Source organism: Pagrus major, chromosome 12 (assembly GCF_040436345.1).
Source record: "Pagrus major chromosome 12, Pma_NU_1.0".
In the NCBI taxonomy this organism is placed as follows: domain Eukaryota; kingdom Metazoa; phylum Chordata; class Actinopteri; order Spariformes; family Sparidae; genus Pagrus; species Pagrus major.
Genome location: NC_133226.1, coordinates 10,763,130 through 10,779,991, shown reverse-complemented (window position 1 = coordinate 10,779,991; position 16,862 = coordinate 10,763,130). Strand labels below are relative to the sequence as shown.

Below are 16,862 nucleotides of genomic sequence, written 5' to 3'. Positions count from 1 at the left end.
TTTTTTTTTTTTTTTTTTAGAGGTGTTGTCTTTGGTCTCAGATAAAGGAATCGATCAGTAAAGTAACGCAAGTGAACTTTTAGATTTAGGCCGCGATGAAATGTTCGCTTCACCATTCGGCAAGACTTTTCCAGATCAAGGTGGGCTGAGGTGTCGAGCGAGGCCACAGTCAAGCTCTGTCTCTTTCCCTCAGGGGAGTTTGGCGAGGTGTGCAGCGGACCGCTGAGGCTGCCAGGGAAGAGAGAGATTCAGGTTGCCATTAAGACCTTGAAAGCAGGCTACACGGAGCAGCAGAGACGTGACTTCCTGTGGGAGGCGTCAATCATGGGCCAGTTTAACCATCCAAACATCATCCGTCTGGAGGGCGTGGTCACCAAGAGTGAGTCATCAGCATGTCTGCTTCTAGTCAGATTGAACACATACTTTTGGCCCATGATTTCTAACATGTGTCATACTGTATATAAGTTGGACTACTCGTATGGCAGGTGGACTGGCTAGATGTAGAGGAATCTTAAATCTCAACTTGTCAGGTTCAAGTTTAGCTTGTCAGATTCTGCTCTGATTCCCTCAGTAGATACTCTGTACTTTGTCAGGGTTTCTCAGCACCTGTCACACTCAGCTGTACTTCATCATTAAGGTTCAAATGTGCTATGACAGCTTCAGCTTTGGTTTATCAAGCTGAGCGTACAGCTAGTGTACTTCTGAAATGACCTTTTTCTGACTCTTAGATACTGTTGATGTTATCAAATCATACTTAACAACAAAATTAAATATATATAACACTTAACTTATTATCTCCCCTATATATCCTATAGTTATTACATCTTTATCTAAATATCCATTTGTTATAGGTTAATCCTGACTGCTGCATCGACTATCCCATAAAGAAGTCAAATAGTTGTTTAATCGCAGGAGATAAGTATAATTGATCAATTCTGGTTAAAAAGGTCTCAAATACAGCCAGTAAGGGGTAAACTAATGTAGGTGGGACCAACAGGGGAGGTTGAAATAGCAGAGTCCTCCATTGACTCTGAGAGGTTGTTTACAAATGAGCTGTGATCTGATTTGACAAAAGCTTTTTTCAACTGGAGATGCTTTCTTGTAGGGTTAGCAGTCTTCTTCCTTCTCTAAATGCCATAAATGTATGGCATTACGTAGAAATTGATTGTTTAAACACATATATGATCAACAACAATTAAGGTTATGTCCACTTTCTGTGATTCAGGATTCTGAAAAGCTCTGAGCAGCCTACTATGATGCATGACTGTGCTAAAACCTCAGTAATGCACAGTGTTGACTGTTGGTTATGTTAAGTTATATCTTTGAGATTTAAAAACAAAATAATCTGAAGGTTTCACACTCAGTATAAGTCAAAGTCAAACGTAGTATTTATTTATTCATGGGAACTGTGAATTATGATTTCTTGAGATGGAAATCTTGACATGATGCAAGGCTTTGAAGTTTAAAGCTGAGAAGCTGCAGCTGAAGCCAGCAGCTGAGTCTGAGGGATGTTGAGCAAACTCTTGACATAGTAGTACAGTTTATACAAGTGGTTCTCAACCATTTTTATTCACAACCTGGCCAGAAAAATCAGGTTGTGTTCAGGACTCCCACCACCATTTCCTCTCACTTTTAATTGGAGCATCCTGAAAGTGCCAAAATGGGAAAAAAAGGGTTTTTTTGTGTGCATCCAGTCAGAACTCATTTGCATGCACACTCACTAACTATTCCCCAGCCTAAAATATGTTATTTTATTTTTCTTTCCACCACCATCTGGCGACACAAAGTTAACACGCGACACCCTTGGGGTTCCTGACCCCAGGTTGAGAGCCAGTGGTTTAGACTCTTGTAAACAGGACTCAGTTGGACAAAATGAGACCTGTGAAGTCCGAAGTACAAATTTAGTAATATTCTGTTGTTTCTTCAAAATGAAGTTGTGAAAAGGTTGATTCAAAGTTGAGTTGAAACGTAAAATTTCAGTACCCTCTCCTTCATATCTAATGGCTCACTTTCACTCTCAAGACTTTATGTTGTGTTTTGTTTTTTTGTTTTTTTTAGGTATTATTGTTTTTGTAGTGAAGTACATTCTCATATTTTGCTTTTCAGGCAAGCCAGTGATGATCATCACTGAATACATGGAGAATGGATCACTGGACACGTTCCTCAAGGTAGGACAGATGGGGACAAGGATGCTTAAGAGGGGGCTCATGTGATATCTAGGGAGAAGGAAATAAAGGATTGTTAGGCGAAAGGTCGGAAGAGTATAAGAAAGAGTCAGATGAAAAATCTAGGAAGTAGACGGTAGAAGAAGAGCAGAAACATTTTTATAATTTTTTTTAGGGGTATATTGAAAGTGAGCCCTCAGGCTGCACAGCACCAAAGTAAGTGGCTTATTGTGAGGACAATTATCAAAGAGGTGGAAAAACATTTAATCTTCTGGAAAGAAAAACACATTTATGAGAGCTGTTGTAATGGAGATACACCACTGTCGGCAAAGAGTATCAAGAATATGTCCACCGAAGCTATCATTATTCCAATCCAATACCTCGTCATTCTTCACATTCAAGCAGAAGGTAACTAGAGAAAAATATGTGGTGGTTATAAATGTTTGAGGAAAATCTTCCCATTGATTAATCACCGAGGTTGCCCCGATATATAGGCCAAACATCCGTATGTTGAGTGCTACCGGCAAAAGACATTCACTGATGGCAGCAACTGATGTTTATCTGTTGTGACACATCCGTTTTGAGCTGGCACGTTCATGAGGTACTGGCTCGTGGCAGCCTTGCCACCAGTTTGTAAGGCTATGCACTGAAAATGTATTCTCAGTGAGTAGTTAGTGTTAGTGCAGGCTAAAAAGGCCGTTGAAGCAGTTACTCCCCCCCCCAAAAAATATTTTTTTCACGTGAAAGAAGGTTACATTAAAGGTTGTTTCTTAGATTTGTATGATCGAATTTGTGGTCTTTCAAAGATATTGTAATGAAGGGCATTTATGTTGAATTTATTTGTTTTCCTGTCACAAAAAGCGGAATAAATAACAACAAAAACTGAATAAACAACAAGAAAAAAACATCAGCATCAGCTATCAGTCAAATTGTTATTTTAAAGGTGCAATATGTAAGAACTGGCATCATTTAGAATTCATGCAAATGGGGGGTAGCATATCACCAGCATAACCGCTAACTGCTGCTAACTATATATGATGCTGGCTAGTTAGCTCAGTTAGCTGTGCAGCTAGTTGTCTGGACTGGGATCTTGAAGCAGTATTATAAAGAAGAGCAGGTCGGAGCTAGCTGGTAAGCAGGCTGGTGCGAGTATTATTTCTTCATATATAAAAACATTTAGGAGAGCAACAATAAATAACACTGAATAATCACAGGAGCCCTCTTCTGATTTTAAAGTTACTCTTCACATTTTAAAATGTTTACAACCCCCGACTGCAAGACAGTTCACTCTGCCAGAAAATATGAAAGACATCTGAGCTCTCAGGGCTGGAATTGTGTCTGCATTGTCTAGACAATTTGGACAAGTGAACAATAATGAAGAGGCTGGCTGGCAAATCTCCGAATTAAGTGATCCCTCTCCAGAGCACTTCAGTCTGCTCATTGGTTACAATGGCAAGATGCTCAGTTGGCGGACGAGGCCTAAATCCTGCTTGAGTAGAGGGCGAACTCCTGCAGCAGATGGCTAATGGAGGGACGAGGGAAGTAAGGTCATTCAATTGTAAGGTGGTAAGGCATATTTCAGAACAGCAATTATGGAAATTTGGGAAAGGTGAGAGTAAAATGGTGGTGTTTGGAGGGGCAGGTGTGCATGAAAGGCAGCGCGGACTAGAAAAGACCTTTACCTGTAAAAAGACGTTCTCTCGCCCCGACTGTGTGAAATGGGAGGATGCTGTGAGACAAAAGACAGAGGAAGGGTGGAGGAGATGTGCTACGGGGCTGTGGTCACCGGAAACTGCTGACGTGACTGCCCCGTGTGCCTTTGGGAGTAATCCTGGATGGCAAAGGGGGAGGCAGAGGAGTTGGGGAACCAGCAGGCGGAGCAGCACAGAAAACCCTGTGAAGTAATTACATGGATGGCTGGTGTACTGAGAACGGTATAAATGACACGGCCATGAGAGAAGCAAGCGGGGGCCGGACTGGCTCCAGGATTAAGTTTCACAGCCATGGACAATGCACTGTAAGGCTCATAACTCACATGTGTGGCTTAACATCTCATTTCACGTGTAAGTGCGATGTTCTGGTGTAGACGGACAGTTTACATGTGGATTGGAAGGAGATGAGGATTAAATGAACGGTGAGAGCTGTCATTTGGAGCAAACTAATGGAAACCCTAGTGGAAGTTTTTTTTCCATAGGAGGGAAAGAAGTATTGATTGAAACTAATACCTTCTCCTGTAGCATTAAAGCAACTTTATGTAACTTCTTTAACTTAAAATAACTATTGATCGTATCCTATATAAAGATGGCCGACTCTTATCCACTTCCTCTTATTGTGCAAAAATGACGCCATAATGGTGGTGGAGCCGTGGTATCGAGGTCCCACCCATATTTATAATTTAAAATTATTAAAATATGTTTCATCATAACAACACCATGGTCACAGTTAGGGGGTAAAAAAGCCTTGCTTCCAATATTAAAGTCAATCCATCACTGATTCCAACAGTTTTAAAGGAGTGCAATGTTAAATCTGTGCAGTACTCTTTAAAGTACTGCACAGAGCTTCCCCCTGACCAGCATGTGATCTTAAAAATAAAACACATTCTGTCCTTGGCAAAAAGTTCTCTGCCTCAGTCATGAAAAGACCTAATTATTAATATTGGGGAATGGAGATTTGAAGGTCCCTCAAGAGAAGGTTAAGTCGGAGCTTGAAAGAAAAAGTGGCCGTGACTTGCTGAGGAAAGACACGGCTCAGCTGGTGTCTGTACTAGAGGCTGATTTCATGAAGCACGGTGTGACTCTGGGCAGCCGGACAGCAAAGGGCTCCGAGCAGGATTAGAGGAATCCTTAATCTTTGTTAGCAGGAGAGCTGCTGTTTATTAGATTATATTAGATTTTTATTTCCAGGAATGAAACTTATATGTGAAAATCAGCTTGCGTAATGTGTTTTCCCTCAAAATCCTCCACTGATATAAAACTGAGAGTTAAAGTTTGATTCGTAGACTGTGTAGACAGGAACTGGCTTTGTGGCTATCAGTGGCTGTGTGGATTTCATGCTAGAAGGCAACTTTTAAGCAGCTGTTAACAGGGTGCTTGGCTGTCATTTTCAGTGCAGAGGTCATACATGTGCTCTCTTTTTGCCTTTCTACAGTATATTGACCCAGTTTCGCAGGCTACACACCATAAGAGCGACTGGCATTGAACCATATTTTTTCACTGCTTTTATGATCATCATGTATTTATCATCTGGAATTACCCTGCAGTGTAGTGTAGTGTAGTGTAGTGTAGTGTGTACACTATGGTGAAGCACTGCATTGACTGTATGTTGCATAAGCGTATGTAGGGCATCCTGGATCGACCGAGTTCACAGGGGGGTGACTGGCAGGCAATCAATCAAATAATATATGAGTTTCTTTCAGTGTATTTGCAACATTGTGCATTTGATCTGATTTTATCTTTTTTTGTCTTCCACTCTCTGAATGTTATATGTTCACTGGTTGATTTGTAATATCTCAATCAAATGTCAACAAGAATGTGTTCTTCCCTTTTTTTCTTTCAGAAAAACGACGGTCAGTTCACCGTAATCCAGCTGGTCGGTATGCTGCGTGGAATTGCGTCTGGCATGAGGTACACATTCAGCACAAGTACACGCAAAAACACAATCCATAACTGAGCTCTTCATCAGGGCACAGTGTTTAGGTTTAAATGCTCTCCTTTTGTGTTGATTAATACAGATACCTGTCCGACATGGGCTACGTCCACCGTGATCTTGCAGCGCGTAACATCCTGGTCAACAGTAACCTGGTTTGTAAAGTGTCCGATTTCGGCCTGTCCCGAGTCCTGGAAGATGACCCGGAGGCTGCGTACACCACGCGGGTAAGACTTTGCATTTTATGTGTGTATGATAACAGCCGTGACTAGTTATTATTTTGATTGTCAATTAATCTGTAGATTAGGGCTGTACTGAGTAGTTTGAAGCTTCATTAATGGCACTGACATACTGTACAAGTACATTTATTATATATTTAGAAAGTCAAAGTCTTAATTGTCATTTGCACAGTTAAGGAACAAGTTTCCTTTCACGATGAAATTGTTTCTTTGCCTTCCACTCTGAATCCTGTTTTAGGATGAAACATGAGTACAAAAAATATAACAACAAAAATAAGAATAATAAGATAAAAAAGAGATTGAACCAAATAATAATATGGATTTATATATATATATGTTGACCACACTGATGCTGTGATGAACGAATGAAGCTGTTATTTTAAGGTTAAAAAAAAATCTGCATAATGTTGCAGATTAATGTCACTTTATTCAAATTGAGGATTTTGTTTAAGGTTTTTTCAAAATATGAGGAACATTTGAAGCTTCTTTAAAAAAGTGTAAAATAAAAAATAGATTCGATAAAGCCCTACTGCAGATTCTTCTATTATTAAGTGTAAGAGTCTGGTAACAATTTCCCAGAGCCTTCTCTTGTCTGACAGCGATCCAGGTTCTATTTTTTTTACAATTCATAATGATTATAAAAACATATCAAGTCAGCACATCCTCACATTAAAATGTTTTTGCAAATGTTTGCAGTTTGGCATTATAAGCGACGTATACAATTAGTCAGTTTTCTGCCAGTTAATCAAGTAATTCTGTCAGCACTGGTGTGAATAAGAAGTGGAAGGATAAACTTGACAGGACACTGTTGTGTCCTTGAGGACATTTATATTTAATCTGGTGTGTATCTCGGTGTGTGTGTGCAGCGACTGTGGTGTAACAAACTTTGGATTAAGTGGAAAGCTAACAAGAGTCTTGCTCAAACCGAACACACACATGCATACTTGAATTCACAGACTCACACACGGACGGCAGCAGCAGGTTTTAAATTGAGCTGTGTGTCCCAGGCTGAGTGGCGTCCTGTCAGCCAGAGACGGGCTGCTTCCTTCAGGAGGACGCCCAATTAGTACTCAGCTCAGTCCCTGCAACACTCAATTAGCACTGAGTCTTGCTGCCTTCGCGCCAAGTTTCCTGTCACTCACCTCTCACTGCCAGGCTACGTCTCTTCTTGCTCTCTCGCTCTCGTTCCGGCTCGCCTCGCTCTCCTTCCCTGACAGAGCTGTGAGAATAACATAATTCACACCCTTCAAATAATCAGACCCTGAGATATCCCGCTGCTGTGTTCATCAATACTGCATCGAGCTAATTTCACCACTCATCAGCCTAAAAACACATTTTCCTCTGGAACTCAGCAGTCATCCTGTGAACTTTTCCATCTTCGCAATGAAAGCGCAATAATGAAGATGAGGAACACAAGTAGAGGAGTCTCGGGGGCCCCCCGACAGTTAGGACTGGGGGTTTGTGAAGGAAAATGAAACTCGGTGTCACAAATGTGTCCCTAAATTGGTATTCATTAGTGAAATTGTGTGTTGGACCACATGCGGTAGAAGTGTCTCAATTAAGGTCTGTTCTTGGTTTCCATCTTGGTGGCGCACATGTGAAACAGAAAACTTTTGATTGACTGCAGCTGCCTTTATACACCAGAAGGTCATTTGCATAAGTGCGGATCTGAGCTGTTGTCGGTGTAAACACATCACAGCACGCCACATATGAAAAGTTAAGGTTGCATTTCATAAGCTTGTTTTTTCTTTCAATTTAAGTACGTGCTTTAACCGGTAAATGTTCTTGCATGTTGTCACAGGGCGGGAAGATTCCTATTCGCTGGACGGCTCCAGAGGCGATCGCATACAGGAAGTTCACCTCAGCCAGCGATGTGTGGAGTTACGGGATTGTCATGTGGGAGGTGATGTCATACGGAGAGAGGCCATACTGGGAGATGTCCAATCAAGATGTAAGTGAGATGCTAAATTGTTAGCGTACATGCTGCATTCAGAGAAAGCAGGATTGTACAACGATCGTGAAATAGGACAACAGAGAAACGATCTCACCAGTAGCTAGCGCATCTTGTAGCTGTTCTGGGACTTTCAATCATATCAGTAGATCCTCGTCTGAAGGTGGAGTTTGGCTTGTTGTCATGGCATTTTAAACAGATTAAACAATAAATATATAACATGTTAATTTGTCACTTTATGAGGCAGGCATATTTGTTAGCATTTGACAGAGCCAAGCTAGCTTTTTTTTCTCACTGTGTCCAGTCTTTGCGCTACGTTTGGATTGCAGGACTTATGATATGAACGGCCATCACATTTAAGCCCTTGCCAAGCAAGCACACACAATGCTGATTAAGCCTATTACCGCCAGATAAATCTCTCCGTATTTGGCAGTGTACCAGAGAGAATTTATGGAGTGGCAACTTTCCTGCACTGGCGCACCAACACTGATGCTTTTTACATCAACCAGCAAAGAATGGTTTACAAGAGCTGAAGTTGGAGCAACAGAGCAACATAATTATGGTGGAGGCTATTCTGTCATAAGCACATTGACAGTATTTGTGTAATTACCCTCCCTGCCAGAAGGGGGAGACAAAGGTTTTGCACTGCAGGGTAAACCTCACCAGCTTTTGGTTGTAACTCTGTATTTAAGACACATACATGTTATCAATCATGACAGTAAACAAATAAAACGTATAACCTGAAATTGCTTTAAAGGGTAACTCCGCAAATCGTACACATTAAAGTGTGTTTACAGGTCTTGGGAGTACTACTGCATGTGTCGAAAAAAGTAGTATAAAGCCTTTTGTGGCTCCAGAAGAAGAAGGATTTAATCTGGTAAATTGCCTCCAGCGATGTCCTCATTGGCAAAGTTGCATCATGGGTAATGTAGGCACCAGGTTTTGAAAAGAAGGAAGAATGCGTGGGATAAAAAGGGTAACATCTCGGGTTCTGTTTTGTTGATTGAGATAATTAGTTTTTGACCTGTTCATAATCAGTCCAATAGTGTTAAAGGCATGTTGGACAGGTTTTCAAAACCTGGCGCCTACATTACCCCCAGTGCAACTTAGCAACTGAGTGACATCACTGGAGGCAATTCGTCAGATTGCATTGGGCTTTCTCTGAAGCCACAGAAGGCTTTGTACTACTTTTCTCACATATGCAGTGGCACTCCCCAAGACCTGTAGACACACTTTAATGTGTAAAATTGGTTGAGTTACCCTTTAGGGACATTGGAAACTGTTGAAACAGCGTTTTTTCTCAACTACTGTTTCAAAGGTTGTGCATGAAGTTTGAACCACAGCATGGACAGTCTGTCTAAACCTTGTACATTTATGTTTCTTTCTTATTTTATATATGTTACCAGGATAAAATCCTAGATATTTTTGCCTGTCAGTGCTGTTCTAATGCAAAGTATTTACTCCCATTAGAGTAGACAGTGTTAACACAAGGCTGTCTGCACTGTTCCTCGGGAACCTGTGACTTGTTTATAATAAAGCGATGGAGACGTCAAGTCAGAAAAAGACGTGTAGGTGAGACGTCAGGAGGCTGAATGCGTGTCGGAAAAGGGAGGGCTGTGTGGGAACCCTATTATTATGAATCTATTACTGCAAAGCGTAGACGTGAGAATGAATAGCTTTAATGGAAACACAGAGGGACACTGTGTGATGTAGAGAAAAGGTGCGCGTAAGTGAAACAGTAAAACAGGTGAATACTCATGGAGGTGCAGCACTAAGCAGAAAAATGTGGAAGGAAAGAAGCAAAGAAGGAAGGAAAGAAGCAGACCGTACGCTCACTGAGGTTATCTGTATATCGGCTGCTAGTGCTTTAGGTGTTTAGATCACTTGTGGGTAAAAAAAACAAAACAAACATATATCCACATTACATAAGTGCAATCTTGGCACATGGCGATGAGTAAGAACTTAACATTTGATTCAGATGCCACACACCTTCACTCCCACCCACACACACACACACACACACACACACACAGGCGACATATGCACGCACAGCCCTCCAGTGACCTCTTCATCCCCTGCTTCATACCCCTCCCTCCTCCTTTTGGTTATTAGGCTGTCTGTCTCAGAGAAGTCTGGAGAGAGGGAAGAGAGGAGAGGAGAAGACGTTTGATGTTTAATTGAAAGCGTTATGCTGGATTTTCTCTGATCTGCGCCAGCGAGTGCAGGCTCTCGCACTCTCGCTCTCTAAGCTTCCCTCCTTCTGTTTCCCATTTCTACCTCGTTCCGTCCTCACTCCTTCCTCTCTCCTCCACTCTTTTGTCTCTCAAAACTGCAAAATCGTGTCTGTATCCTTTCTCGCCCCTCGTCCGCCTTCTCCTTCTTTCTCCCCACCTCGGTCTCTCATTTTCTCTCCTCTGATCTTTCCTCTCCCTCCCAGACAGCTATGTGTAGATCTTCTCCCCCTCAGCACGCAGCTGTGATGATTTGATGCCGCGCTTCTCTTTGCGCTGTGGTGCGTGTGCGTACGTGCGCTTTCATCCATGCGTGTGTATTGGAGCGCTATCACGTCTGTCTTTTGTGTGAATTTGACACAAGTAAAGGCTGTCATGAACTCGACAAATCAATTCCCTCCAGTGTCTTGCACTGGCAGAACTAGGCTGAGAACTCCAGCCTGCTTTCCACTGCAGGGTCTGACGGAGAGAGAGCCAGATTTATTTATTATTCATCTAGCTCCATCCCCCCCCCCCTCCTTCATCCTCCTCCTCCCCCCAAAAAACAACATTTCTGTGATTCAGTGCTGCATCTTTTTACTTGCGGAAATGATTAACTGGGCTATGCAGCGGATCAAATAAACATTGTTGATCCTCGCAGGGGCTTTGGTTTTGCTTGCTAACTTCATGGAAGTTTTTTAGTGTGGGGTCAGATAGAGAGCAGCAGCTTCCCTCGAGCGAATATCAGGAATCGGGATCTTGCTTGAGGGAACTCGGATTGGAAGTAGCATTACTTTTGCTCAAGTTTGTTGTTGTCCTGTTGTGAAAAAAGATATTACATGTTTAGGTGTCAAACAACATGCCTTGGAAAGGATTCAAGTCCTTCTTTGGGCTTTGTCCACGCACTAGATTTTCTAGTTTTTCTCTGACCTTTTTTCTGTCATTAGAGGCTATGAAGGTGACAGAAGAGACTCCCGATCTTGTGGCTCACGTTGCATCATCGTATTACCTCATTACTCTGATCAAGCTGCTGACTATGTGTATTTTAGGACAATGTTGCTCACTGTACGGACAAATAGTGTCACAGAATCTCTTGAACAAACTTTTAAAACCTGCCTTACCTAAAATTCAGCAACTCTACAGCTGAGGTTCATATTACCAAAGGCCAGGTATAATATGGTGAGTTATTTTAAGTTATTTTGTCCCCAATCCATTAAACTGTTTAATTCTCAGTCAGCTGAAGATAAATCATCCATAATAATACTTCTGGATGATGATATTGATCTTGTTTTAACAATCGGCAATTGGATTGTATGATGATGGCTGGACGTTTAGTGTTTTCCTGTTACTTATGTTGTTTAGGAGGCTTAACATATGTTTTGCATGCATTTTGTATCATGTTTTTCATGTATCTTTATTAAATTTGTTCAAGTCTGTGTTTACCCGGCTTCAGGACAAATTTCCACTTAGGGACAATCACCTTAAAGGAGACCTATTATGCTATATATGCTTAGTGTTTTCTACATGTTCTTGTGCATGTAAAAGGTCAAAGTCTGCGCCGACAGAAGCTCCTCCCTCCCACAGAAAACACTTCACCTGAAATGCCTGAAACGCCTCGTCAGTAGTCCCGCCTTTAATTCTCTGACTTCTTGACATCACACTACGTCACCATGTCACACGTTTGCGTGATTTAATGCCAGCAGCTACTTGGCACGTAAGCACAGCTGCTCTGTCTGTCATGTGCGAGCTGACCAATCAGACAAGACTAGATAGTCAGGAGGGGGGGCCTTGAAGAGACTGCAGCTAAAACAGATTTAAACCTATTCTAGTAATAACCCGAAATAAAATGATGAACCTGAAAATAATCATAATGTCTCCTTTAACATTGAAAGTTAAAGTTGAAGATGGAACAGGCTCCAAGTCATTTTTTGGACGGGAGGAATGAGACAAACATGGGGGTTTCATTTCTCTGACGGTCTCCACTCAGCTAACCCTAACCATTCTGTTCTGCCAGTATAAACTGGGTGTTACCTGCGCGTACTTTACCGCCATCGAACTCCTTTTCTCAACTTCTAAATGAAGGAATTTCATTTTTTTGGCAGGTATTGCACCATTTCATGGCTTTTTTTTTTTTTATCAAACTAACCTCTATGTGTCTCTCTCCATCCCCCCTGTCTGTCTGCAGGTAATAAAGGCGGTAGAGGAGAGCTATAGGTTGCCAGGTCCTATGGACTGCCCTGAGGCTCTGTACCATCTAATGATGGACTGTTGGCAGCGAGAACGCAGCAACCGGCCCAAGTTTGATGAGATCGTCTGTCTACTAGACAAACTCATTCGCAACCCCAGCTCATTAAAAAAACTGGTCAACTCGTCACACAGGTATGAATTCACATCCAAAAAATGACATACTGTTTCGATTTGGAGTTGCATACATTTTCTTTGAAATGACGAAAACTGCTTGGATGGATGTGGCTATCTTAAGATGCCAACACAGACTTGTAGTTTTATTTTGAAGAAAGGCTGTCAAACAAAATATTTGAATCTAATTTAATTTATTTAATCTTGAAATGCATTGTGTTTTAATTGACCTAGCATTCTTAAGTGAATTAAACCCAGCGCTGTGAGCTAATAGAATCATCATCGTTGAGATGAAATGTAAACAGAGCCTCTGTTGAAGTCTCGTGAAGCTGTATAATTAAACCAGGGTGGACATAGACACTAACTGCTGAATCCTGGTGAAGAAGAGCTGAGAAATAAATGAAATGAGCTCGATTTTCTTCAAACTACGCATTAGTGTGAATCAATTCAGTGGGGTATCTTTTGATTATCGTAACATTTGAGCACTTAATTAGTATTTCCCCTCTATGCATTGCATTAGTGTATAATGGCATGAAACGGCTATAAGTGCTCTGAAGCAGACATCTAGTCAGACAACCTCATTACCTGATTTTCTCTGCAGAGATAATCAAATAATGTGAGATCTTTTGTCCTCCATTCTCTTTTTACACACTCGCAAACACACACAGGAACACACTTGTTAATAAATCAATGCCATATCTAACAGCCCATGCAATAACATATGACAGTTAGCCAGATTAAAGCGACGCTACCCGCTTGTTCCACATGGCGCTCCTTTTCTATCTGCAGCGTGGAGAATGTTGTTAGGCAGCATGAACGTTTTTGTTTGATAGCATGGAGAGCTCCATTTGTTAGCACGGAGAGTGATCTGAATGACAAAGAGTTTTGAGTGGACAGCATTTTCAGCTTCGCGTGATGGTGCATAACTAGCACTATGAAGCCTCACTGGCAACTGTCAGGACATTAGAGCTCAGCCCTGGCTTCAAAATGTGGTTAATTACCCAGCGAGTCCCACTCCTGGACATTTAGGTTAATTATGGGTTGCAAGTCTTTTAATCTACTTTTACTACATTCTGACAATGGATACTGTCTTAAAGGATAATACATGCATAATCTTTCTTTCTTTGACTCTGTTTTCGTCTATATATTAGGGTTTCCAACCTGTTAGTGGAGCATGCCAGTGTAGAAGGGAGCTGCAGCACTCGGAGCCAGACTGTAGGAGAGTGGCTCGACTCCATCAAGATGGGTCGTTACACTGAGCTCTTCATGGAAGGAGGTTACTCTTCACTGGAGACGGTGGCTCAGATGACATCAGAGTAAGAAAACTTATGCACATACAAACATAAACAAGTCGTAGGACACTAGTCTTTCAGAGAGTTTTGGTTTTTATTTGCTCAGGTTTTTAGATATCTGTCTCTGATTTCTGCCGCCACCCCAATGCAATAGAGTAAAAGGGACAGTTCACCCCAAAGTCAAAAATACATATTTTGCTTTGTACTTGTAGTGCTATTTATCTATCTAGACTGTTTTGGTGTGAGCTGCAGAGTTTTGGAGATGACTTTCTCTTGATTATAATGGAACTAGATGGCTCTCAGCTTGTGGTGCTCAAAGCATGACCTGCTTTCTCAAGAACCTTATTGTGAGCAGTTTAATAAAGGAACTATTTTCTTTCTAACAAACTACACTCCTCAACTGTATCACCATGCATTCTTTATGGGAGGTGAGCTAGCTATGGTTAAAGCTCAGCTGAGGGGGACGCTATTAATGTTTACATCCTGCGTTGTTACCAGCACAAACCTCTCACCCATAAGAAGGTGTACGCTTCCCCCTGCACAGTAGAAGATGGTAGAAATAAAATAGTTCCTATATGAAACTGATCACATCAAGGTCTTTGGATTATCTTGACTAAATGGGTCATGATTTCTGGAAAGAAACATTGCTGCTCAGTTTTTCGAATGTATTTCTGTGGCTTTGAGCACCACAAATGCCATTTATTTCCATCATATTCAAGAGAAGGATGACATCTCTACACTGTAAAATCTACAAAGTAATCTTACTTTACTTTTTTTTTTTAAGTAAAGTAAACTTTTAAAATGAATATTTCCAAAACAATCTAGGTGGATGAAAAGCACTACTGTTTTGATTCAGGGGTGAACTGTCTGTTTAAACCGACTGTTGACTTTGTTGGCAGAGCTTACAGTATTGCAAGGTTTTTTTTAAAACGGCAAAATCGCCCTGTAATAACAGCATTTTCATTATTATAGTTTTTTTTTTCTTCTTTTTTTTAGTCAGAGACGCAATGAACATTGTCACAAAATGCTGTGAAGGTCAAAGCAAAATGAGAATGCAGGATCTGTTACAAGGTTGCGAAAAACGCCTATGAAAAACATTCTAAAAACCCAACACCCTTTTATAGAACTGAGGGCTGCTGTAATGATAGAGATCGCTCCAGAAAATCAGTATGACTGATGAATGCATAACTCCAGACCATCCAAAAACTACCATAACAGCATTTTAACAATTACAACACACATAAGTTTTGAACCGTCACTGTTACCCTAGTTTTTTATTGCTTTAATCAAAGAACCTACATTATTAGAGCTGAGCCTTGTGAGGATATTATACAGTATATTCATTCTTCTACTTGCAACAACACTCCTCTACAATACAAGTGGCATATAAACAATACAAATAAAGTTTTTATAGCAAACTTTTAAAACATAGTCATGTGCAGTCTTTTTTAATCAACTGATTATGTATTTCATTTGTTGACAGACTGCTGGATGAATAAGTGCCTGTTGTTTGTGTGCTGTTCTTCAGGGATCTGCGGCGAGTAGGAGTGAACCTGGCTGGACATCAGAAAAAAATCATCACTAGTATTCAGGAGATGAGAGTCCATATGAACAACACCAACTCTACTGTAAACATCTGATGCATATGTACAGGCACGCACACACACGCGCATACACACATATGTAAACATACACACGATATATGGACCTAGTATGTGAAGAAAAGACTCAGATTTGCTGTTGGACCTAGAGCGGCTTAGCACTTTCTTCAGACGAGGAAACCCAGTGTTTATGGATCTAAACTGGAGGATCCACATGTTTGTGGTTCTTGTGTGTGGAGTTTGCTTGTGGTGTCATAGTGGATATTTGACATCACAGCACTAAAACCAGACTGAACTGAACTGAGTGGTGGAACACGAGGGGACGATGATGGTGAGCTAAACTAACTGGACTCGTGTGAAGACTTTTCATTCTAATTATTCCATTTGTGTGACTCTTGGGGATTCTGATATCTCTGTGCACTGTTTGGATTCTCTCAGATCGAAACATGAAATATTGACTGCAGACCAGCACTTTTTTGGCTGTATCACAGATATGGGAGTTTCATGCGGCAGGGCTCAAACTGAACTTTTTCAGCCTGTCTCAGGATATCTGAACCCAGCGGATCTGAACAACACTGACATTTTCAGTTGAATTGAACAGTTGAATTGAATATCATTCTCAGGCAGGACAACCATGTAATAATGGACCAAGAGCAAAATCTTCATTAGTTTTAGTCTTTGCTTTGCTATGCTAATGTGCTTTGGATGTTGTTGTTGACCTTTTGTCTTCATGCGACAAGACTACAGTTGTAATCAAGCTGTACATCTCACAGATGGTCCAGACTCATATTCAACATCATATACTTTCTTGTCTTCCAAAGCGATGCAAGGCAAGACTACGTATTGCAACTTTCATTGTTTAAAGAGGCCTAATTGTAATTACAGCAAAGTCCGTGACAAGGAAACCTCCAGAGTCTGGCTTTGTCGTGAAGAGTTTGGGTCTACTTAAACCTATAAAAGTGTAAAAGATACAAGGCTTTAGGCATTAGGGGCTCTTCATACCTGGCATGAACATCTATCTCAAGTGATCCAATCACAACCAACACAGATGGCACACATACATCTTGCAGACATCTGCCTGACAAATAGAAGTTACGTTGGAAAGACATAGTACGGGGAGCGTTTGCTAATTGTGAAGGTGTTGGCGAGACGTCAGCATTTAGACGACATGTCACCAACATCTTTGGAGTCATTGAGATCTGATTGCTCATTTATATCTGTTATATATTGTGTACATTTGTCCCAGCGATGTACATGTTTATTTGTCTATAGAGCAGGGAAGTGTGATCCGATCACAAATGGTCATTCAAGACGCATGTCATGACTGACGGACTTAGAGCTGTCCACTTCTGATCGGATCACCCAGGACGGACATTAATACTACTGTAGGTATAAACAGGC

The 16,862-nt window shown here is 41.2% G+C and overlaps 1 protein-coding gene across 1 annotated transcript in view; it reads left to right on the top strand.

Moving 5' to 3' along the window:
• LOC141006034 (ephrin type-A receptor 5) overlaps positions 1 to 16,331 on the top strand; it is a 69,952-nt gene extending 53,621 nt beyond the window's left edge. The window contains exons 12-19 of the mRNA XM_073478127.1: positions 194 to 379; positions 2,107 to 2,168; positions 5,721 to 5,788; positions 5,896 to 6,037; positions 7,851 to 8,000; positions 12,396 to 12,589; positions 13,720 to 13,884; positions 15,389 to 16,331. Of these exons, the coding sequence (XP_073334228.1) occupies positions 194 to 379; positions 2,107 to 2,168; positions 5,721 to 5,788; positions 5,896 to 6,037; positions 7,851 to 8,000; positions 12,396 to 12,589; positions 13,720 to 13,884; positions 15,389 to 15,500 (1,079 nt within the window). The 3' untranslated portion in view covers positions 15,501 to 16,331. The remainder of the gene's footprint in view (positions 1 to 193; positions 380 to 2,106; positions 2,169 to 5,720; positions 5,789 to 5,895; positions 6,038 to 7,850; positions 8,001 to 12,395; positions 12,590 to 13,719; positions 13,885 to 15,388) is intronic.
• The last annotated feature ends 531 nt before the right edge of the window (positions 16,332 to 16,862 follow it).